Source organism: Salvelinus sp. IW2-2015, linkage group LG26 (assembly GCF_002910315.2).
Source record: "Salvelinus sp. IW2-2015 linkage group LG26, ASM291031v2, whole genome shotgun sequence".
Taxonomy (NCBI): Eukaryota; Metazoa; Chordata; class Actinopteri; order Salmoniformes; family Salmonidae; genus Salvelinus; species Salvelinus sp. IW2-2015.
Window position 1 is genome coordinate 30,211,491 of NC_036866.1, and position 25,300 is coordinate 30,236,790.

At 42.7% G+C, this 25,300-nt stretch overlaps 1 protein-coding gene and 1 pseudogene across 2 annotated transcripts in view; one reads left to right on the top strand and one right to left on the bottom strand.

The window, feature by feature from the left end:
* LOC111952380 (GTPase HRas) overlaps nt 1-19,580 on the bottom strand; it is a 33,749-nt gene extending 14,169 nt beyond the window's left edge. The window contains exons 1-2 of one of the 2 annotated variants that reach the window (XM_023970988.3): nt 19,246-19,580; nt 578-716 (exon numbers count right to left, since the gene is read on the bottom strand). In XM_023970988.3, the coding sequence (XP_023826756.1) occupies nt 578-688 (111 nt within the window). In that variant the 5' untranslated portion in view covers nt 689-716; nt 19,246-19,580. Of the gene's footprint in view, nt 1-577; nt 717-16,532; nt 16,928-19,245 lie in introns of those variants that run through there. The other variant, XM_023970989.3, reaches the window with a different exon arrangement.
* A 962-nt stretch (nt 19,581-20,542) lies between these two features.
* Nucleotides 20,543-25,300, top strand: part of LOC111952314 (leucine-rich repeat-containing protein 56-like) — a 30,949-nt pseudogene continuing 26,191 nt past the window's right edge.

The following is a 25,300-nucleotide window of genomic DNA, read 5'->3' on the forward strand; positions in this document are numbered from 1 at the left end:
GAGAACGAGAGAGAGAAAGGGGGAGAGAGAGAGAGGGTAGTGGAGAAATCAGACAGACTCTCTCTCTCTCTCTCTCCAAATCTCTCTCCCGCTCTTATAGTGAACGGAGGGGAATGACATTAGGAGTAGCGGTGTAGTAAAAAAACAAAAACAGTTGGAGAATTGAATTGATAGTGAGTGGTCATATTTGGTAATGAGATTTTGTAGTGAACAGCAGGGACGGGACAATACCAGTAATGCAATAGTCGTTAGTGTCGTGGCAAGGAAACAAAARAAAGTGGTTTTAGGAAAACATCCCTAATGTTGGAAACAACATGTTGTCATCCAGAGTCACGTTGATTTATTTTCCAAGCTATAACACACTATTTTACATACAGCAGGTTTTAAACAGACCAAAGAGTAGTCTGCTTCGTGTTTTAATGGAAAAAATATTGCAGCCATAGTGAAGTGGTCTCTCCAACGAGCCAGCGGAGTCACACTAGGTTACTCTACTCCGTTCACTAGACCAGGGGAGGGGCCACATCCGCATGACATCACCCACAGTGATCAGCTGCAGACAGAAGCTCTGGACACATACCTCTATGGTGGGGTCGTATTCATCCACAAAGTGGTTCTGGATAAGCTGGATGGTGAGTGCACTCTTCCCCACACCTCCTGCCCCCACCACCACCAACTTGTACTCCGTCATCCTCACTGCTCCCCACACACACACACTTCTGCGAGAGAGAGGGAGAGCGTGAGAGAGGAGAAAGAAATAGCAGAGCAGCAAAAAAACAGGGAGTGAAGAGAAAGGTTAATACATGTTATGATGTTTTGTTATTCTTCAATGTACAGTATACATTTGGGGTACTGTATATTCATTGGCAGTATTCTGAGTCTGACATTAGCTTCCCTGAACTCCTACCTCACTATTCTGTTAACCACCACCTCTGCCCAGAGGTGAGATGTGTGTGTGTGTGTGTGTGTGTGTGTGTGTGTGTGTAGGGGGGCTGAGACCCCATAGGGGAATGTGAAAAATGTGCTGAAGGTACTCAATGTTTCCATCCACTCCCGCTCAACACGAGGGGGAGGGAGAGAGCGGAGGGSGTTTGACACTGGCAGAGTGCTCCTCATTGATGCCTTGTATTGCCTATCTCACAATCGGAATACTTTTTTTTCTCCATACAGCGTAAAGGTGCTGTTTCTCTGAAAGCCTGTATGTAGCCCATGCAGCTGTTGAATATACAGTACATGGTGGCACTGCAGCATTGATGGGCAGTGGAAAGGAGAGGACAGAGAAGGGGAGGCCCTGCTGTCAGGTTTTAGGACTACCATGTGGGTCCAGTTAACAGGCACAGCCATTACAAACGSCTGCCCTGCCAATAAATCATTGGCTCTCACTAAAAAACTTGGGTCGTATTCCTTAGTGCAAAACGTTTTGCAACAAAAGCAAGCGCTTCTTATTGGACAGGCATGTCCTTTTTTTGTCTTGTCTGCTTCCATATGGCTAATAGTAAATACGACCAGGCCTTATTCTCTTCCAGAACACATCCTTTCCTATTGTGATCTCACTTTATCTCTAGCCTGACAACTCACACTAAATTTTTCCGCTGCTCTGTCGTTCACTACATACTTTAGTGAAGTCGTTTGTGGTGATGAGGGGCATTGTACAAAACGTCAGCGATTGGATCATCTCTAACCAATCAGATTATCAAAGCTAATGACGAATTTTGAAACCGGCACTTTACGCACGTGTTCTGGCTCAACCCATCGGTTTCTGGACCAATCAGACAGCCCGGAATATGTTCACATTCGGTGAAAGATTGGGGAGGTACGTCCATGGGCGTGGCGCAGCGTTTGGCTGAAGCAAGGAGTCTGGGTAGCCAGGCAACTTCATCTCATCACTGATCTGACATGACTGGAGAGAGAGAGACTCAAAACAACAGGCCGTGGCAGGTAGGCGAGCGGTTAAGAGCGCTGGGCCGGTAACCAAAAAGTTGCTGGTTCAAATCCCTGAGTCAACTTAACCCTAATTGCTCCTGTATGTTGCTGCGTCTGCAAAATGTAAAAATGTCTGTCTTTAGAAATGCATTCTTTTGACAGGTGAGAGCTATAAYAAAGGTGGAAATCTACCATATCCAATCCATTCATTGATCATGAAGGAGAGGAGGCAAGGAAAGGGAGCCATAGGAGTATTGTCCAATACACAGTGAACTGTCAAGTGGAAGGGTAAACTGTCTGTACATATCCAATCGCTCACTGCAACAGATGGCAGAATGGAGTGTGTGAGAGGGATTCAGAGATAACCCACAGCATCAGATATGAATGTAGCCTTGATGACACTGGTGATGGTTTTGATCCATGTGTGTCACTACACACTAGCCCCACTAGCTCCAATCAGTGTGTCACCTGTAACTATATAACACGGTGTCAGACTAGTGGCTTACTTATAGGACATCAGTGCCGTAAAACAAAAAACGCTAACAGAAAGCTATCAATTTGTAATTGTCCCATAAGATCTCAGCACATGCATCCCAGGCCAGCCTTAGTAGACCGAGCCAACCAGTAAAGCTCTGAACTGACAGGGTCAAACCCAATAGGCCAGTGAACTGGGTGGCAGTGTAGCGTGGCTAAAACAGCCACACTGCTAAATTGTTGCCCCCTCCCAAAAAAAGATTAAACAAATATTCTTAAAAAAAATAAAATATATATCCACACACACACACACACAGTACTCATTCAAGAGTTTCTTTATTTTTACTATTTTCTACATTGTAGAATAATAGTGAAGACATCAGAGTTATGAAATAACACATATGGAGTCATGTAGTATGTGAGAAACCCAATTGATATGGTTTGGATGAGTTGGACCGCAGTGTGAAGGAAAAGCAGCCAACAAGTGCTCAGCATATGTGGGAACTCCTTCAGGACTGTTGGAAAGTTATTCCATGTGAAGTTGGTTGAGAGAATGCCGCGAGTGTGAAAAGCTGTCATCAAGGCAAAGGGTGGCTACTTTGAAGAATCTCAAATATATTTAACACTTTTGTGGTTACTACATGATTCCATGTGTTATTTCATAGTTGATGTCTTCACTATTATTATACATTGGAGAACGCAGCAAAAATAAAGAAAAACCCTTGAATGAGTATGTGTGTCCAAACTTTTGAAGAGTACTGAGATATTATATACACTCAGCAAAAAAAGAAACGTCCCTTTTTCAGGACCCTGTCTTTCAAAGAGAATTCGTAAAAATCCAAATAACTTCACAGATCTTAATTGTAAAGGGGTTTAACTGTTTCCCATGCTAGTTCAATGAACCATAAACAATTAATGAACATGCACCCGTGGAACGGTCGTTAAGACACTAACAGCTTACAGAGGTAGGCAATTAAAGGTCACAGTTATGAAAATTTAGGACACTAAAGAGGCCTTTCTACTGACTTTGAAAAACACCAAAAGAAATATGCCCAGGGTCCCTGCTCATCTGTGTAAACGTGCCTTGGGCATGCTGCAAGGAGGCATGAGGACTGCAGATGTGGCCAGGGCAATAAATTGCAATGTCCYTACTGTGACACTCCTAAGACAGCACTACAGGAAGACAGGAAGGATGATCATCCTCGCAGTGGCAGACCACGTGTAACAGCTGTACAGGATCGATACATCTGAACATCACACCTGCAGGACAGGTACAGGATGGCAACAACAACTGCCCGAGTCACACCAGGAACGCACAAACCCTCCATCAGTGCTCAGTCTGTTCTCAATAGGCTGAGAGAGGCTGGACTGAGGGCTTGTAGGCCTGTTGTAAGGCAGGTCCTCACCAGACATCACCGGCAACGTCACCTACGGGTACAAACCCACTGTCGCTGGAGCAGACAAGACTGGCAAAAAGTGCTCTTCTGTCGAGTCGCTGTTTTGTCTCACCAGCGGTGATGGTCGGATCCGCGTTTATRGTCGAAGGAATGAGCGTTACACTGAGGCCTGTACTCTGGAGCGGGATCGATTTGGAGGTGGAGGTCATTGCAGGCAATCTCAACATTGTGCGTTACAGGGAAGACATCCTCCTCCCTCATGTGGTACCCTTCCTGCAGGCGCATCCTGACATGACCCTCCAGCATGACAATGCCACCAGCCATACTGCTTATTCTGTGCGTGATTTCCTGCAAGACAGGAATGTCAGTGTTCTGCCATGGTCAGCGAAGAGTCCGGATCTCAATCCCATTGAGCACTTCTGGGACCTGTTGGATCAGAGGGTGAGGGCTAGGGTCATTCCCCCCCAGAAATGTCCGGGAACTTGCAGGTGCCTTGGTGGAAGAGTGGGGTAACATCTCACAGCAAGAACTGGCAAATCTGGTGCAGTCCATGAGGAGGAGACGCACTATAGTACTTAATGCAGCTGGTGGCCACACCAGATACTGACTGTTACTTTAGATTTTGACCCCTCCTTTGTTCAGGGACACATTCAATTTCTGTTAGTCACATMTCTATGGAACTTGTTCAGTTTATGTCTCAGTTGTTGAATCTTATGTTCATACAAATATTTACACATGTTAAGTTTCCTGAAAATAAACGCAGTTGACAGTGAGAGGACGTTTCTTTTTTTGCTGAGTTTATATAATAATTATACAAAAAATACATTGGGATGTAAAAAGGTCAGTGTAAACTTAAATGACTAAAACCAGATAGTGTTTAAGATAATGGAGCTATATATATTTWAAAAAATAAGATAATTGAGAACTAACAAATCACCAAAACAAAAACTAGACAGTCAGGGAGAATCAAAAATTCAAAACATGTCATGGCATGAGGCCCCCATTGATTTTGTTAAATTTTTTGACTCACTCGGCATAACACGGCATAAGCCATAGCAAAATGTGTAGAATCGTGTTTTGCAACATTATTTTCTGGATGTAACCAGGACCTCAGCTAACCACAAGATAATTTCACTGATGCTTCTTGGCAATCGCAGAACCCCTCCCTTGGTTACACAAATTCAGAGTGTTGTAACAGAGGACGTAGATCAGTGATATAGCATCTCAGAGCGGTTGTCAGATCTGTGGAGAGACTGGGGAAAACGTATAAACATTTCACTGCAAGTCAGGAGTGTGTGTGTGTATGTATGTATGTATGTCTCTCAAAAAGGCAATAAGCAGATGAGGAGACAAGACTGAACACACTGGTGGAATCAGTTCCAGTACGACACCCAATCCTCTGGCCAGCCAGCCAACCATCAAGAGGTGAAAGAAACGCACACCTATTTAGGCCAGGTGCTGGCTAGCGGAGTAGAACACTTTAAAAAATAAAGGAGAGCCGCACACTCTAGGAGTTCAGATGCAAAAATATTTATGTCCAACAGTTGACAGACAAGCTGTCTTCATCAGGGTATAATGAGCCAGCCAAACAACCCCTCCTACCTCCCACCACTGCAACCTAGTGTATGGATCTGCCCCACCTTTATCTTCTACTGTACCCACACAGATCACGTACAAACAAACAAACCCTGGATCTTCTACCCCACATATGCATACTCCTGTGGTAAGTACACTACACTCACCACAACCTTCTTGACCAACCAGCCACTGTACATCCTCACTGCACTCAGAAATATCTTTATTACGCAACAGCCCCATCCTACACTAACCTCCTGTCCTGACCTGTGTGTGCGCGGGCACGTGTGTGTGTCTGCCCCACCCTACCTCTACAGTTTGAGCTCCATGAAGCCCTGTTACTCCTCATGTGCTCATAAAACTGTACACATACTCCCTGTGTGTACACACACACACACATCTGCCTACACACAGCAGCTGCAGTGTTCCTAGAGGAGAGGAGTAACTAGTGACATCAACCTGGACAGTTTGATGAGAGCAGGATACATGAAAAAAATCCCCCAAAACAARCCATTTACAAYGCTAATGCAGTGGCGGGGAGTCAAAGGCAACAGAAACACACACACACCAAGTAACTCCTATATTTGTCTTGTGTATTAATAGATCATGCAACTCTGCTTCTTTGAGCCCCTATGTGTGTGTGTTGTCCAGACCAGGGGGACTTGTTGATTTTTATTTTTATTTTTTTTATTTCACCTTTATTTAACCAGGTAGGCTAGTTGAGAACAAGTTCTCATTTGCAACTGCGACCTGGCCAAGATAAAGCATAGCAGTGTGAACAGACAACACAGAGTTACACATGGAGTAAACAATAAACAAGTCAATAACATGGTAGAAAAAAAAGAGAATCTATATACAATGTGTGCAAAAGGCATGAGGTAGGCAATAAATCGAATAATTACAATTTAGCAGATTAACACTGGAGTGATAAATCATCAGATGATCATGTGCAAGAAGAGATACTGGTGTGCAAAAGAGCAGAAAAGTAAATAAATAAAAGCAGTATGGGGGGTGAGGTAGGTAAATTGGGTGATGAGCAGACTGACTGTTGGGTCACGGCAGGCTTCTTTCTGACAGAGCAACTGCCTTCTGCTCTGCTCCATATCAGACTTCCACAGGGTTTCATGGAAACAGGTAGCTCTCCAGATCGGCTAGACCATCACCAATGTCAACACTCACAGGCTTGTGAAAACAACTTGATGGCTATAATTCTCTCTCTCACACACACACGGCTATAATTCGCTGTCGCAACAGGAAGGGAATTACCACGACCTCAATCGTGTGGGCAAACATTTAGCTTCCTTCTTTCCATACTGTAAATAAAGTCAGTAAAAAACACACGTGCACGGAACATCCACGTAAGTGCATACATGCACGCACACTATTCTTGTCTATGCACACACAATGCACTAACATAACCAGTTAAATGCCCAGTATCTGGCTATTACAGCAGAGGTGGAGGACATGTTTTGAGGCGTCTCTTGGCTGAGCCTGGCCTGGGCTACCGTAGTGTTATCTCCTGAAGCAGGAGGCTGTAACAGAATACAAATCAGTGATTCATTCTATTGTGATAGAGGTCTGGTCCAGAGAGAGAAGCAGCTGCTTTGATCCATCCCTCTGAATCAATAGGGAAGATGGCTTCTRGCATACAGGCCATTGTTGCCTTTTCAACATGGAGATTTATAGCGGCAGATCTATCTTACTGGGCTGTCACAATCCTGACAGGCGGGTGGACACAACTACAGGGATGACAGAATAGGATGACATCACAGGAGAGGCACAACCAATCAACAGGATGGACTGGGCAGGTAGGTCAAATCAGGGAGACGGTGGAAAATGACAATTACTTCTCCTCACCTTCCCTCATCCGACTCCTAACCATTCCACTCCCTTGGTGCTCCCCCCCTCACCTGTTCCACCTCCGTTGTAATAAAATAAAACATTTTATTAAAGTAAATGTGAATAAATTATGGTTAATAAGTGATAAGCAGTAATGGGCAGTCGCTACCATCATGGGAATTGTAATTGTTAAATTCTGTGTTACAGCATTCAACCCACATATTGTATTTCATGTCTAAAACAATTCATCGAAACAGAAATCGAAAAGTGATGATCTTTTACCGAAACAGACCTCAAAAAGCATTAATTGCTCAGCACTAATAGTACCTTGTTTCTACGCCATATCAGGGATTGATCATGGATCGTTAAATTCTCATTATAATGAGAATAACAGTTTAACTCTGTAATGTGACATCTGTAGTCATATCATGACATCACTTTGAGGCGTGCCCACATTGGGAAGAGCCAATAGCGGCAGTCTAGGCAGATTTGAATTTTATTGTGGATGTTGGTAAGAGGAGCTGTCTATTACACACTTCTATGGGTGAGGGGAGACAAAGCCGTGCCATTCAATTACAATCTAGGCCACAGGTGTCAGTCATTCCATGTAGGGCCGAGTGTCTGCGGGTTTTCCCTCCTCACTTGTACTTAATTGATGAATTAAGGTCACTAATTAGTAAGGAACTCCACACCTGGTTGTCTAGGGCTTAATTGAAAGGGGGGAAAAAAATGGAAAAACCTGCAGGCACTAGGCCCTCCATGGAATAAATGTGACACCCCTGATCTAGGCCATGTCAGAGATTAATAATCCAGATATAAATAGGGAGATGATGATGATTTWAAAAAAATGTTTTTGCAGCCCTGCCTGCAGACTCCAGTACCACTTGTTGTCTGTAGGGATCTGTGCTCTTCTGTGGTGTTTGTCTAGGTACTACTGAGGGAGAACACTACCACGAGGGATGCCCCCCCACACACAGTTCCCTGTGCCAACCATACCCTCTCTCTCTCTCGCTCCTCTGACTGTTTGGTAATTAGTGCCACAACACGTTGGGTCTCTCTCCACCAGTCTTAATTAGCCCCTAAAGTACACGCATACTCCCAACACTACAGTACACAGACCGCAAATATAGTCACACACACACAGTCCAACCCCATCACTACAGTAAACACATACAGTCTGGGATGGGCACAGTGCTGGTGATCTTATATATAAATAAATAAAGATCACCAGCATATATATATATTTAGAAGCTTCCAAAAGCATTTGCTTTGGACCTTGCATCAGCACCTACATTAAATTCCACACAGCTCCAGAGGTCAAAATTGGAGGAGCAAACCTCATGAAAGCACTTTCCAGTGGGGACAGATAATATAGTCTACATACTCTGTCTGTCTTCGGCCACATCCCTGCCTGATGGCCTACTCTATACATGTGTAGGGTTATATATAGCCCACGGCCATCTTGAGCTGGGGGACATTAACAGTTTGTTTTGAAACCCTAGATCTTTGCCTAGACCATGAGAGTAATCTTACATGACAGTTTATTGAGGTTGGGAGCTGGGAGTCGCTGGACAGGGGGGGGGGGGGGGGGGGGGGGGGGGGGGGAGTCATCGACCTGAAACAGTCAGAGACATTCAACTTACCTTACTGGTATGCACTGCACCCCACGAGTTAGTCCTACATTTTGGACCTAGGAGGTAGTACTGCCTTACCAACACGTTCTGTTCATATACAGTGGGGTCTGAAATTATTGATACCGTCAATAAAGATTATTGCTAATTTCTGTATAAAATAAATAAAAATACTGAGCTATATTGTATGCTCCCCCCAAAAATTGGGAAATTATATTATTTTTAACAAATACAATTCCTCAGAGAGATTACTTGAACAACATTTTTTTGGAGGTGGGTCAAAATTTACACTTAAAGAATAAATAATTGCCATAAATAAAGTATTCAAAAATGTAGTATTTGTCTCAATGTTCCTAGCAAGTCATGTGACTCTGTAGAGTCACATCAAGCTTGTCACTCTACAAACTTGTTGAATGCAGTTGCAGTTCTTTTTGGATGTGTTTCAGATTGTGTGCCCAATAGAAATGAATGGTAAATAAGAATAGAATACTGTATGTTTCGAAACACTTCTACATTAATGTACCATAATTATGGATAATCCTGAATGAATTGAGAATAATGAAAGTTAGAGGGTCAAAGATCATATCCCCAAGAAATGCAAACCTCTCCTGTTATTGGTAATGGTGAGGTTAGGGAGGGAGGTTACTTGTTAAACAAAATCTCTTTCTCTGAGCAATTGTATTAGTATAAATTAAATAATGTAATTTCCCTTTTTAGCATACAATTTAGCTCAGTATTTTAATTTGTTATTTTTATACAGTTATTATTGCTCATCTTCACATCAAGGGTGTCAATAACTTCAGACCCCACTGCATAGAAACAGTACGCGCAGGCAGAAAATAAATTGTATTCAGCATTGATTTGATACTAGTAGGCTACTCTTTACCACTCAATCGAGTTTCTGATGAGAGGGAGACTACCTTTCATCCTGAAAACAAAGAATTGTCCTGCTGTCGGTCCCACCCATCCTATATCGAGGATGAAGAACTTAAGAGTGGACCTCCTGCGTCTACACATGCAGCCCCCTCTCTCAACTAAAGCACTTAAATTGGTTAAAGGATCCATATTGGCAGAGCCAAAAGCCCACTGCAGGGATAATAGATTTTTAATGGAGAGATGATTGTAAGGGGAACCTCTCTAGGGACGGATCACAATCGAACACAGCGACCACCATGGAGCCAAACCCCCCCCCCCCCTTCACACACACACACAAATGACTTCATCTCTGTAAATGGCATCTTTAGTGGGGCACTGGAGGAGACTTGGCTGCAATGCTACAACACAATGTAACCAAGCCTTGACACAATTTAGCTTAAGAAAATCCATCCATTTACAAAGGGAGATGTAACTAGCCAGGCCTTTCAGGTTTCTACACTAACTTTTTCCACTGGTGCTTGTCGCACAATTAAAAAAACTAAAACATAATGACCTGGCCTGTGTACCATAAATGTGCATGCATTCCATACAGAACCAGTGTTCTTACATTGATTTACTGTAACAGCAAAGTAAAGAGACTTTAAAATCCGCAATAAATAAATATTGCACTTTATTTTAAGAGCTTTGTGTTTTTTCTGCAAAATTGATACCACAGCAAAAAAATTATCAATAAAAAAAAGTGGGAAGGAGGTCTGATGTTTCAGGTTGACTCTCAAAATCACACTTATTATTTTTTTATAGAAAAGTCCACAACAATGCTTAAACCTTAAAAATGAGCAATTTTGATTTTTTTGGTGTAGTTAACCTTTAATTCAGGTGTGCAACAGCCAGACAGCTGTGTTTGGCTAGTGGCATGTCTTTAGCCACATGTGGAGTTTTCAAAACAAATGGCCATTGGATTGATGCAAATAACCATGATTATGCAAGGTTGGCATAGGCTACTTTGTAGTTACCTTTTAATTGCCTTTGCATCTAACCGAAAATGGTTATGCTATCATTAGCCACGCTAACGGCCACGCAAGTGGTAGACATGGTGGTAAACATATAGCAGGGCTTGATATTCCGGTAAATTTTCCAGTAGCACACCATGCCAAAGCTACTGGCCCCAAATGGAAAAAAATTCTGGCCCAGTTCAAGATCTGACGGGAAAGCGAATGATGCGCACATAACTTCAATAAAATCATCTGCTATCTTCCATTTGCAAACTGAGCAACTACTGGGTTCATACAGACATCGGCAAGTCAAATTCAATGACTGTCAAGGACTTTTTCCAAGCACTTAAATTGTAATTTTCGAGGACTTAACATGATATATTTCATTGTTGTAATAAGCCATTTTGTCAGGGAAAATGGCTGCACCCCTATCCAGTGATGTGAAATCAATAGATTAAGGCCTAATGAATTTATTTCTATAAACTAACTCAGTACAAATATTTTACATTGTTGCATGTTACGTTTATATTTTTGTTCAGTATAGACAGCATGCTCCAGACACAAACACACTAATGAAGCCTGTCCACATGTGGTAGCTAGTCAGTCTCACCATTTGGGATGTTGAAGAGTTATTGAGGGGTTACTGTATCATGTTTTAAAATCAGAAAGCGACCAAAACATTTTTTTTTAACACTATGGAAACCAAGTTGAAGCCAACATTCAATGATTTTACAGCAACATGCGCAACAGACTAGCACAACACCATTCAATTGAAACGGTGGTTAACAAACAAAAGCGCCTACCTCATAAAAACTGATGAGAAATTAAATCAAGGAATAATTATATTGGAGTAGTAGAACTTCTAAATCGGCTACCATAACATCCATGAATTTAAGGACTAAAGAGCCTAGAGGAAATGTCTGATTCAAGTTAGGCTTCCATGATGGTTGAATATTGACAATGGGCAATTCAGCCAAGACTTAGATTTTTAAATTTTTTAATAAATACCTGGTTTGCATACCCATTCTTGCCATAGCATTTACTGGTAGATATAACTTGGATCATATTCCCTACCCCTACCACTGTTGGTCTTCGCGCCACACAACAACCAGCTGTTTGAGAGCTGCACGCGCTCTCTGCCCGACAGATTAATAGGCTGTGTGCAGTGCGCTTGTGATAAAGAAAAACATGACAAAAACGAACAGCGTCGGAAATCCATCCGTTTTTTAAAAATCAATTATTTAGCCTGGATTATTGAGCCCTGACAAACAGGAAGGGGCATACCCGTGCAGTTGTTGCCTTTTCAGAATGTTGGTTTATTGTGAAACAAAAACTAACGTGACCAGGTACATTTTCACTGGCACGTTGCATAGGGCTGGGAGATATGGCCTAAAAATGTTCCTTAAAAAAAAACGTCACCCACGTGGGTATAACCAATGAGGAGATGGCACATGGGTACCTGCTTCTATAAACCAATGAGGAGATGGGAGAGGCAGGACTTGCAGCGCGATCTGCATCACAAATAGAACTGACTTATATTTTAGCCCTTGGCAACGCAGACGCTCATTGGCACGCGCAAGCAGTGTGGGTGCAATAATGGAATAATATAGATTTCTACACATATTTTGCAATGCTCACGCACGGTGTAGTCAGGGTATAAGGTTGTAACGTAACAAAATGTGGAAATAGTCAAGGGATCTGAATACTTTAAGAATGCACTGTATACCTTGATTTGATTTTTTCCCCCTAAATAAGAGTTGTACAATTAAAAGGTCAAATACACCAGATTTTAAACAGTCAGCAATAATCTAATGAATTCAGGGCTTGTGAAGTTATACCTAGGCTGAATATAAGCCTTCCACAACCTTAAGACCCACTAATAATTTATTTTTCAATAATCACTGATCTGGCTTTCAGGTCTATGAGAATATGATTTTTTTTTAAACAAATTTAACTAGAACCACGCATAATGCACATTCACTAATAATGACAAACTTTTTGTAGCGGGTATTGGCTTACAGAAAATGAACACAGGTCTCATCAACAATCAAGCTCACGGGCTAGTGATTAGCCAGCTAATCTTTAGCCAACTTGGATCTATTTGCTAGCTAACCGTATCGAACCCTATCTTTAGGGATGGATAATGGGAGCACTAGATGGTGAGTAACCCCATTACATTCATCGCTCATCCATTAGAACACAATGTGAAGATAGAAGCCTGCATCTCCTATGAATAGGGTCACAGTTTTCAGTCAGTCTTGATTAGTTATCAAGATCCTTGGAGTCAAAAAAGCAGGGGGGGGGGTTAATGAGTGAGAGTGCAGTGCCCTCTCTCTTCTTCCCAATAAAACACTGTGTGTAGAAGAGAATAGGGCCCTAGCCTCAAAACAGTCAGCCTCTTAGCAAAATATGACATTTTTACTCACTGGGTCCTCCTTTTAGGTTGTTAACCAGGGATCATCTCACACACACACGAGACCATCAGTGCACAGAGTCTCTCTCAATTCAGCTCTGACAATAGAAAGCAGCTAGAAGACCAACCATTCAATCCATTAGTCAACAACCCCTAACACAAAGCAACATGCCCAAGCATTAGAGGGGCCTTGTCCCTCAGGTAGCTTCGGCTACCCCTCATCAAGTGTAACAAACCACCTTAATGCCCGTTATGTGAATGGAACCTTTTATAAATCTGACCGTGTCCATATCAATGGTTTATCAAGCTTGAGTGTAAATGAGTAGACCTTCCATTGGAATCATTACTTTTTGTATTAACCTGTTACTCATGGGGTATTGATGACATGAGTCATGCTTCTTGAAATCATTCTTTATCAGCACTGATTTGTCATCCACTCATATTTTAGTGTACTGTATTACTAAGCACTGTATTACTAAGCACCACTAGGCTACTGTATTACTAATAAGCATCGACATCATAAACAAAAATAGGAAGTTATCATCAAAACACCCGATGACTGACAATGTGTGAAACTGACCTGCAATGAATGGCATGTATGATTATACAGTGTGAAAATATATCATCCATAAAGGTCTCTATAGACATCACTCCAGCGATCAACATGCCTGCGCGTGCATGGGCGGAGTCAGATTTTTTGGGAGCAGCGTGCACTTCTGCATTCCACCCAGAGAGGAAGTCTGCCTTGTGTAGTGTATATCTACTAGGGGGCTTGGGATGTCAGAGTAGCTTACCAAGCAAGAGGGTCCGAGGCACTCTGACCGTAGCTAGTGATGACATTTGAACTTCCGGATCCGGTGTTATGTGCCTTTTGTTTACAAATACTAGCTAGTATGGTGTTCTATTTTGTACTTTTTACCAATCCCCCCCCAATTTCATGATATCCAATTGGTAGTTACAGTCTTGTCCCATAGCTGCAACTCCTGTATGGACTCAGGAGAGGTGAAGGTCGAGAGCCATGCATCCACCGAAACACGACCCGCCAAGCTGCACTGCTTCTTGACACACTTCTCGCTTAACCCAGGAGCCAGCCGCATCAATGTGTCAGAGGAAAAACCATACAGCTGGCGACCTGAAGTCAGCGTGCATGCGCCTGGCGCCCACAAGGAGTCGTCGCTGGAGCGCGATGGGACAAGGACAAACCAGCCAAACCCTCCCCTAACCCGGACGACGCTGGGCCAATTGTGTGCTGCCTCATGGGTCTTCTGGTCGCGGCCGGCTGCGACACAGCTTAGGATCGAACCCGAAAGCAGTGCCTTAGACCACTCCGCCACTCAGGAGGCCCAGACACTTCTTAAGGATTTAACTAGTTACAGAAGCAAACATGTCACTCTACGAATTGGAAGACCTTGAACTGCTCTTACTACTCTGGAGGAGAAATAAAWAAAAAAAGGAGAATGGAATGTTTGTCCAGTGAACACTACAAGGGACAAGCTTGTCCATAGCTAAGTGCTGCAGAAAGGCTGGCTATGACCCTTCGGTTTTTAGCGAGTGGCAGCACACAAAGTATCGCAGCAAGTTATAAACTAAAATATCAACATTTTGTGCCATAATCACAGAAGTGTGCCAGGCTAACTGGTATGTCCTGAAGGAGGATTTTGTTGCTCATCCCTCCATGGAAAAATGGGACGAAATCGGCTGAGTTTTGGGATCGTTGGAATTATTAGTTGTGTGCAGGAGCTGTCGACGGAACACTCAGGCAACGAGTACCACAACTACAAGGGCTTTTTCTCAATGGTACTGATTGCAGTTTGCGATGAAAGTACGGCTTCATCATGATCGACATGGGTGCATATGGTTAGGAGGGAGACGTGGGAATCTTCTCGCAAAGCAAGGTCGGCTCCCAACTCATTGCAGCTACCAAGGCCGGAGTGCATACCGGGGACCCAAACACAGAGCACATATGTCTAAGTGGGAGACGAGGCATTCCCAGAGTAAACCTGATGTGACCATATCCATGTACTGTAGATACACTAAATGCATATGACTAATTATATATGGTGTGAAAATTATACCAATATAGAACTTGTAATTATATGCCTCATAAAAGTGATCTAGCATCCCAATAAGAGGATTGGGGCCTATGTCCAAAGCATAGGCCACACAGTTGTTACAGTACACAATAGTATTGAACGGGAACATGAAGGCTAACGGAAACACTTATTTTATTCAAAAAGGTTCTGCTGGCCTTGATGTGCGCAATAACATAAAGGACTACTTCCTCATACCAGCCGGTTGAGTGTCTTTCCAAGATGCTGCCATCACACGTGGCACCCTACAATAAATGTAAAAAATGTTGGTGTGGTACGGAAAACATGGGCGCACATATGTTCTCTTCCTCTGGGTGATGTCTGTTTCTAGGTCATGTTGTGAGCGACACACTTAGCTTCACCGTTTGGATTTTGGCCGTTATCTTATTCACACTTTACTAATCACAATAAAGAGTACAATAATGAGTCACTTCGCCCTCGTGTTGTTTTAGTTTGTCATATTCTTTTAAGGCTAGACCCACAAGACAATTACATGGCCATGTACAACCTTGTGTTATGTGTAGTGGCCTTTCAACATTTCAAATGAGAACTTTCCTACTATGGTAAATAGGTGAGAATGACTGTCCACCAGTATACAATAAGGACAGACCCCCAAGACATTAACCTCATCTACTTCACATAGCTCATGTGCAAAGCAGTACAAGTTGACTGAGTGGCTAATTAAGAAAACAGAATTGTTTTCTGTCACAAGTGCCAATAACCAGACAAAGACATTGTCAGACCTTTTGCGCTATATTTTTTATTTTTTCCCCAGGTGACGATCACAAGAGGACATAATGTCAGTGTCCTAAGGATCCTCCGCTGTCATCCTCACACAGCCACTGGAGCTGGGTAGAGTTTGATGGAGTGCCAGGACAGAGAGCAAGGGTGCACCTGGGCGGAGCATTAGGCGTTAGTGAGAGGGTCCCGGGGACGTGATGAACTAGGCCGGGGAGATGATGAATCAATGGGCGATGAATCACCTGTAGATGGGCCCTCGGGGCTCAGTTCTGTCTACAATGCAATCCCTCTCCCAATGCCTATAAGTAGCAATCTCCATTGGCCCATTTTGAGTTAAAATGCTCACAAAATAACTGATTTCATAAACATCTCAATCTAACTAGCACACACAGTGTCTGTTTTCAGATGTTTGAACTGGCCCTGCTAATCATTATTATAACAAAAATAGGCACAGGATATTTCCAACTTACAATTTCTCCCATCCAGAAACGAGATGATTTCACATGTTCTAACTAGGTCTGCTAAACATAAGATACAAATATACACTGTTCAAAAGTACTCAGCTGCATGACAAGAGTACATACCATATCTGGCATATTGGCGTAGGTCTGACGATGATGTTTCACGTAAACACGAAGCCACACTCCTTGTCTCCTTCACCTTTTTCTGATTGATTCGGGACCGGTATGTTCGCATACTCCATTTTTCTTTGATATCAGTATCCGTGTTCCAATTTTGTGATATCTCCCTCCAGCGGTTATCTTTTACGTTCTTGTCCGAATACAACTGTACTGAAGGATTGTAGAGGTTATCGTATCGTCTCACCTCCTTGCAGACGCTCCTCAAAACTGGACAGGCATAATTGCGCGTAGCAAATGTTGAAATAAAAGCACAAAAAAATATATAGTAGAATAATAAGTATAATAGCAGTTGCAGCGAAGTAGCAGCACTTCCATCTCTGTGTTTATATCTGAAGGGATGTGATTTAGATACAGGGCGGGACTTCCATTGTAAACCTCACTCAATACTGCCCCTCAAGTCTTTGCAAGGAATGATATGGCACTTCTCAATTTCCAGTTAGCAAAAAACTGTGTCAAATGCCGGAGCGTATTACAAGGAGTCGCCGCTTTTGTGACAAAAAACGACATTACAACACTGCGCTACACTCCGTAGCTTCCGTCGCTGTAGTGTGGATTTACCTTAAATCTCTTGGTCAAATGATGTCATACCCCACTGAGGGGCAGTGAGAGGGTCGTCATTAGTTACTACTGCCAAAGTCATAAACCCAGCCCACTTGGGTTGACTTTAAACCTAACCTCAACCACACAGCTAACTTTATGCCTAACCTTAAATTAAGACCAAGCTGTTTTTAGGAATTTCTATTACATAGCCAATTTTGACTTTGTGGCTGTGCTATCTAGTGGAAACCCGATGAGAGTTGCTACACTTTGGCAGGCATAGATAGGGAGTAGCAACGTTGTTGAATGAGCGTTATATTTAGCCTTGTGTGGGCTATATATAGACTACATGCAATACCATGCTTTTCTTTTGTTTCAACGTCAGGCTACTCAAAAATATTGTTCCACATGTAACTTACTCCATGCCTAAACTTTGAATGTCAGCTAGGCAACATAGACAAACTTGTGACATTTTCGTCTGGTAGTTAAAAAGGGCCAATCATGATATCAGTGATCTTCAGGTTGAAAAAAAATAATTAATAAATCGGAGCTCTAGAAAGAAGCCAGAGTTTCTGATTTGGAATTCCGAGTTGGTTGCAGGCCCCCCAGTGTCCGGTCTGGTGCGTGGAGTCATGAGCGCTGCTGGTCGGCTACTGCGTAGCAACCTAGCAGTGCCAAAAGCCCTGGTCTGCCCTAGAAAGCCGTTGTAAATTACGATCACCAGAAAGGCCCCCAAAAAATGTTGGATGTCCGTTTTCGGATCTAAAATTTGTTTATGATCAAGTTCGATACCCACAGTGAATTATTTTAAAGTTTGCTACAAATCAAGATATTTAATTAAATAGTGATCCATTCTGACAACAACATTTGTCATCATACAAGACCACATGTTGATGGACCAACCACAGGCTGGCATGCTATGAGGAGACGCCATTTAACTCTCAGGCAGGATGAAAACGACTACATTGACCATGATCCTTTGCTAGTTACGGCCACTTTCACCATAACCCTTAGCAATMTTTGGGTGCCATTCAGCAATATGGCTCGCTTAAAATTCAAATACTTCCGTATTCATGCCCGCCGGGAGATTTCCATAGGAATACGTGGATGATGTCAGCGTTATCCTATCTACTGGTTTTACGGTGCTTTCAAGACAACTGGGAACTCTCAAAAAAACAAGGTTAAATCATGAGATCTGATATCTTCAAGTCGGAACTCTAGAAAGATGCCCAAGTTTCCGACTTGGAATTTCGAGATGGATGACTATTTAAAAAGAGTTCCCAGTTGTCTTATACTCACAGAAGTCTAAGATTTCCGAGTTCCCGGTTGTTTTGAACGCTGCATTAATGTCTATAGTTTGGATGATCATTCATAAGTATTTTTCCCAGTCGGGGCTAGTTTTTTTTCTCCGAGTTCCCAGTTGTCTTGAACGCGGCATAACCTACTGTCTCTAGCCTAGAAATCAGTTATTCCTGGACCATGACCAAGCACGTCGGAATGGAATCGCGTTCTTAATCAAACGCCTAGTAATGGAATGCAACTTCCGCAGTGCTCCAATTCGGTTTTCACTGTGACTGGGCGTCACCCGTGTCTGTGTGGTCTACAAACTACAGACGCAGGGCGGCTGTGGAGCGCTCATTGACTGGCCATAACATACAAAAAAATGGCAACAGCTTAACACTTGAATTTCTTGACAATGAAAATGTGCTTCCATGGTTTAGTTTACATATCGGCATTAAATTATCCTCCCTGTCCGTGAAGTTTAGGCGGCGAGCCAGGATTTTGCCTACGAACTAAATATAGCCTATATGAGAAAATAGTAGTAAACAAATTATATAGCAATATGTTGAGTCTATGATCACGGAAATAGCAGTTTGTTTGGCAAAACGTTAGGCTACACTTCCCAACGAGACAGCCTGATGCAGGCGTGAATAATGTCGTAAAAACACAAAATGTAAAGGTGCGCCGCAGTGGTGGCGGTGTGAACGAGCTCGAGCAGTTGTAGCACATTTTGGTCCCCTGTATGGGTTCCCTGGTCAATGCACAAACAACGTTGAGCGACACATTTCAAGAATCATACATTTGTGTAAGAGGTGAAAAATATGCACGGAATACTTACAATAAGCAGAGCTCTACCCTAATTATCAAGAGGGCGAGGTGGTCTACTGGAAACAATGTATTATGTATTACTCAGTAGCAGCTGAGCGTTCCAAGCGTTGACGTCCAGATGGTGTTTCCTCAACGAATGTCTCAATAGTTTCGACAACAGAAAATGTATGTTGTTATTCCAGATACTGCAATTTTAAGTGAAATTTATCAAAGCATTCGTTCAGTGCTGTATACGAGGTTAGCTCACGGCGAACAATGTGCTTCGAATAGGGAGAGGAGACTGTTAGAGCCCACGCCCAGCCCTGTATGAACCGCCCCGGCGAGAACAGTTCAGTTGCCTGTTTTGACCATCGTTAGTTGGCACGTTGGGCGGTTTCCGTATAACTGCAAAATATAAAGGGGCAGTGTGGGCATAGAGAATTACAACTACAAATTCCGTAGTAGCCTATCTTAACGTGATTTATGCAATTCACATTTTCGAACCATAGCCCAGTCAGATAAAGTAAACCTGGGAGCTTTAGTATTGTATGTTTAATATTAATGTTTGGCTGAATATGTAGACTAAAATGTGTGTTAACTTATCATCGTAGTGTTGTTATTGATCATGCAATAAAAAAAATACACTTTAGACTACATATCCCAAGGGGCAAAGCTCCCTTTATCACCGTATCCAGGAAGTCATTTGCCGTTGTCAAGCAAACTTGTGCCTGTCTTTGCAAATGCTCTCTGAAGAATGTGCACTTCACACGTTTACGAATGTAGCTAGCTATCTAAGGTAAGATAAAATACGACATTGGATATTGGTGGATAACCAAAATGAAAAGTCATTTGTGATTCCATTTGGACTTTTAAATGAATTTGTTATCTGCAGCCAATCAACACGTCAAAACATTTGTATGATATTGAGATGTTAGCCAGCTTCTTTTCATACTCAAGCCAGCAGAGCCAACCCCTAAGTGTGGGATGTCAGCTAGCTGACTAACAAGGCTAACTAACCAAATAGCCAGATAAGCGACTTCTTCTGACAATATGCCTCAAATAGAATGTCTTGTTTAGGAATTTATGCAACAAGTATGTTAGATACACCAGTAGAAGTGGTGCTAGCTAGCAATGCCAAATGTTATATGCTTTGTTTTTAGTATCCTAGCTATATTCTTCAATGGTTTCCATTGCAATTACAGTAGCCACATCACACTAATTTACACATACCAGCCATCTCACACACATAAATATGTTGACGCTTTCACTAACATATTATTATTATTATTATTCACCTTTATTTAATTGCTTCCAGGTGTCCGTGAGTGATGAGTTGTTCCCGGGACTCTGTACCTTTGGCACGGCCAGGCACAGAGAAGGTACTGGTGACTTAGCTGAGTGGGTCTGGTCAGATGAACCCATCCCCTGCTGCTTACAAGGACTCTGACATGCTGGTGGAGCTCTACTTCGCTACAGAAAAGCTGGTGAGGCTCTTATTGGGAAGGGATGTGTGGCCCTTTATGGGATATGGAAGCATGCTTCTTGACTAAATTTAGGGCATTAAAACAATTATATAATTGTAGTTTGCACAAAACCTATACATTACTATATTCGTATGCATTTAAAGGACAAGCATGTGACTCCACAAATTAGCTAATGTTCTTAAACCATTAACATGCTCCATGACCTTGATTGCTGAGTGGACATATGGGGGGGGGGGGGAGGGGGTATTCATAAAAGTGTCACAAGCATCAGAGGTTGATGACTGGCACACTGGACGCTCAGGATGTAGGCCTAAGCACAGCATTAGAGAACATAAATGACACACAGCCTCTGTCTATGTACGTAGAAGTCTTCATATTTAATACCCTGATATCAACAATAAGGCTAACATCAATAAGATAACGTTTTTTTTGTAATCTCTCCTTTGCAGTGTTTAAAAAAAAAAAATGGTTTAATCAAAATGATTAAGCAAACTCTCATTGCCCATTCCGTCAGCGTCACTGTTGAAATAATTTGGTGGGCTAGTTTATAAATGAGGCTGTGGTGTGGTTGTCTGGTGCGAAACGCTATTAGCCTCTTCAGTGAAATTGGTCTCTGGAAAGGAGGAGACAGCTGGGTGCAACTAGTGAGATCTGGCCATTAAAGCTTTTGGGGAGATTTGGATTTATCTCTGGTGTCTGTGCATCGTTGTGAGTATGCTAAGCCAAAATGCATGTAGTGCAAACACTCCCATCCATAATGATCTGTGGTGTGCAGTCAAAAACGAGATTTTCTTGTGTTTTATATGTATTTGGTCATTCCATGGTCACATCACCATGCGGCAAATTAGTTAATAGAACAATAAGAAATAGTTCCAAACCTCTCTGCCTATAAAAGCTAGTTTTCTGTTTCTCCCTCCCCACTCAGACAGTCTTAGCAAAATTCTTGCTTGAGAAATGGCTCTTTGCTAAAAAGCAATTTTTGTTAATTTTTTACAATTTGAATTGAAAACAATCACAGTAAGGTACTTAGTTGTTACCCACCAATTATTTGATATTGAGATATAACCATCTGCATTGGACAGTTTTCAGCTGTGCTAACATAATTGCAAAAGGGTCTTCTAATGATCAATTACACTTTTAAAATGATAAACTTGGAATAGCTAACACAACGTGCCATTGGAACACAGGAGTGATGTATGCTGATAATGGGCCTCTGTATGCCTATGTAGATATTCCCTTAAAAATCTGCCATTTCCAGCTACAATAGTCATTTACAACATTAACAATGTCTACACTGTATCTCTGATCAATTTGATGTTATTTTAATGGACAAAAAAAATTGCTTTTCTTTTAAAAACAAGGACATTTCTAAGTGACCCAAAACTTTTGAACGGTAGTGTGTGTGTTTGTGTACATATATATATATATATAACTCAGCAAAAAAAGAAACGTCCTCTCACTGTCAACTGCGTTTATTTTCAGCAAACTTAACATGTGTAAATATTTGTATGAACATAACAAGATTCAACAACTGAAACATAAACTGAACAAGTTCCACAGACATGTGACTAATATTAATTGAAAAATGTGTCCCTGAACAAAGCGGGGGTCAAAATCAAAAGTAACAGTCAGTATCTGGTGTGGCCACCAGCTGCATTAAGTACTATAGTGCGTCTCCTCCTCATGGACTGCACCAGATTTGCCAGTTCTTGCTGTGAGATGTTACCCCACTCTTCCACCAAGGCACCTGCAAGTTCCCGGACATTTCTGGGGGGAATGGCCCTAGCCCTCACCCTCTAATCCAACATGTCCCAGACGTGCTCAATGGGATTGAGATCCTGGCTCTTCGCTGACCATGGCAGAARACTGACATTCCTGTCTTGCAGGAAATCAGGCACAGAACAAGCAGTATGGCTGGTGGCATTGTCATGCTGGAGGGTCATGTCAGGATGAGCCTGCAGGAAGTGTACCACATGAGGGAGGAGGATGTCTTCCCTGTATCGCACAACGTTGAGATTGCCTGCAATGACAACAAGCTCAGTCCGATGATGCTGTGACACAGCTCCCGAGACCATGATGGACCCTCCACCTCCAAATCGATCCCGCTCCAGAGTACAGGCCTCAGTGTAACGCTCATTCCTTCAACGATAAACGCGAATCCGACCACCACCCCTGGTGAGACAAAACCCCGACTCGTCAGTGAAGAGCACTTTTTGCCAGTCCTGTCTGGTCCAGCAACGGTGGGTTTGTGCCCATAGGCGACGTTGTTGCCGGTGATGTCTGGTGAGGACCTGCCTTACAACAGGCCTGCCTACAAGCCCTCAGTCCAGCCTCTCTCAGCCTATTGCGGACAGTCTGATCACTGATGGAGGGATTGTGCGTTCCTGGTGTAACTCGGGCAGTTGTTGTTGCCATCCTGTGCCTGTCCCGCAGGGGTGATGTTCGGATGTACCGATCCTGTGCAGGTGTTGTTACACGTGGTCTGACACTGTGAGGACGATCAGCTGTCCTCCCTGTCTCCCTGTAGTGCTGTCTTAGGCGTCTCACAGTACGGACATTGCAATTTATTGCCCTGGCCACATTTGCAGTCCTCGTGCCGCCTTGCAGCATGCCTAAGGCACGTTCACGCAGATGAGCAGGGACCCTGGGCATCTTTCTTTTGGTGTTTTTCAGAGTCAGTAGAAAAGCCTGTGTGACAGTTTTATAGGGATGATTAATCCTACGCAGTCGGCTTGTGTACTGTAGTCTATCATGTAGAGAAGTGGCCTCAGAGCCCAGGTATACAGTAGCTTATTNGAGTACAGGCCTCAGTGTAACGCTCATTCCTTCAACGATAAACGCGAATCCGACCACCACCCCTGGTGAGACAAAACCCCGACTCGTCAGTGAAGAGCACTTTTTGCCAGTCCTGTCTGGTCCAGCAACGGTGGGTTTGTGCCCATAGGCGACGTTGTTGCCGGTGATGTCTGGTGAGGACCTGCCTTACAACAGGCCTGCCTACAAGCCCTCAGTCCAGCCTCTCTCAGCCTATTGCGGACAGTCTGATCACTGATGGAGGGATTGTGCGTTCCTGGTGTAACTCGGGCAGTTGTTGTTGCCATCCTGTGCCTGTCCCGCAGGGGTGATGTTCGGATGTACCGATCCTGTGCAGGTGTTGTTACACGTGGTCTGACACTGTGAGGACGATCAGCTGTCCTCCCTGTCTCCCTGTAGTGCTGTCTTAGGCGTCTCACAGTACGGACATTGCAATTTATTGCCCTGGCCACATTTGCAGTCCTCGTGCCGCCTTGCAGCATGCCTAAGGCACGTTCACGCAGATGAGCAGGGACCCTGGGCATCTTTCTTTTGGTGTTTTTCAGAGTCAGTAGAAAAGCCTGTGTGACAGTTTTATAGGGATGATTAATCCTACGCAGTCGGCTTGTGTACTGTAGTCTATCATGTAGAGAAGTGGCCTCAGAGCCCAGGTATACAGTAGCTTATTGTTGCGTCTCCTTTATGACCTACACTAACTACAGCTGAATGAGAGGGAAACAGAAAGTACAACACTCTGACACACACACAGTATAGAGACGGYGGAGATMTAGGTATCAGCACTGGGGAGGACCAACACATCTGATTCAACAGTCAAACCATTTTCAGACCTCTTCTATTCCTCCTATCGAGATACTCGACTGAACAAACCACTTCAGCATCCCCTGTCTGGGCCCTAATACACTCAGCAAAAAAAATTAAGTACGCCTGAAATTGATATATACAGTGTATTCACAACCCTTGAATTTTTCCACAAGCTTTGCCCCATTCTGAAGTCCTGACCACTCTGGAGCAGGTTTTATATATAGCCAAATAACTTCACAGATCTTCATTATAAAGGGATTGATGAGAGAAAAAAAAAACGATTTAATCAATTTTAGAATAAGGCTGTAACGTAACAAAATGTGGAAAACTTCAAGGGTTGTGAATACACTGTATATATCAATTCCAGGCGTACTTTATCAAAAGCCTTTTCAAAGTCAGCTATGAATACCAGGCCTGGTTTCCCAGATTTTTTATAGCGTTCTATTGTTTCCAGTACTTGTCTTATATTATCTCCAATGTATCGTCCATGTAAAACACCTGACTGATTAGGATGAATAATATCCAGCAATACCTTTTTAATTCTATGTGCTATGCATTTTGCTAGAATTTTTGCATCACAACACTGAATTGTAAGGGGCCTCCGATTTTTAAAATGGACTGGATCTTTATATTTACCACTTGGATCCTGTTTCAGTAATAATGAAATCAGACCTTCATGTTGAGTATCTGTTAATCTATCATTTTAATAGGAATGGTTCAATGCTAATAATGGTCCTCTGAGTACATAAAAAAGGTTTGGTATACCTCAACTGTTATTGCATACAGCCCTGGAGTTTTCCCTTGACTTAAAGAGTTTAATTGCATCAAGAAGTTCCTCCTCTGTAATTTGGCCTTCACACGAGTCTTTCTGTACAGCTGTTAATTTTACATTATTAATAGAAATAAATCCTTACAATTAACTTCAGTTAGTGGAGATGGAGGAGACTGAAACAAACATATGCTTTAAGTACTTTGCTTCCTCTTTCA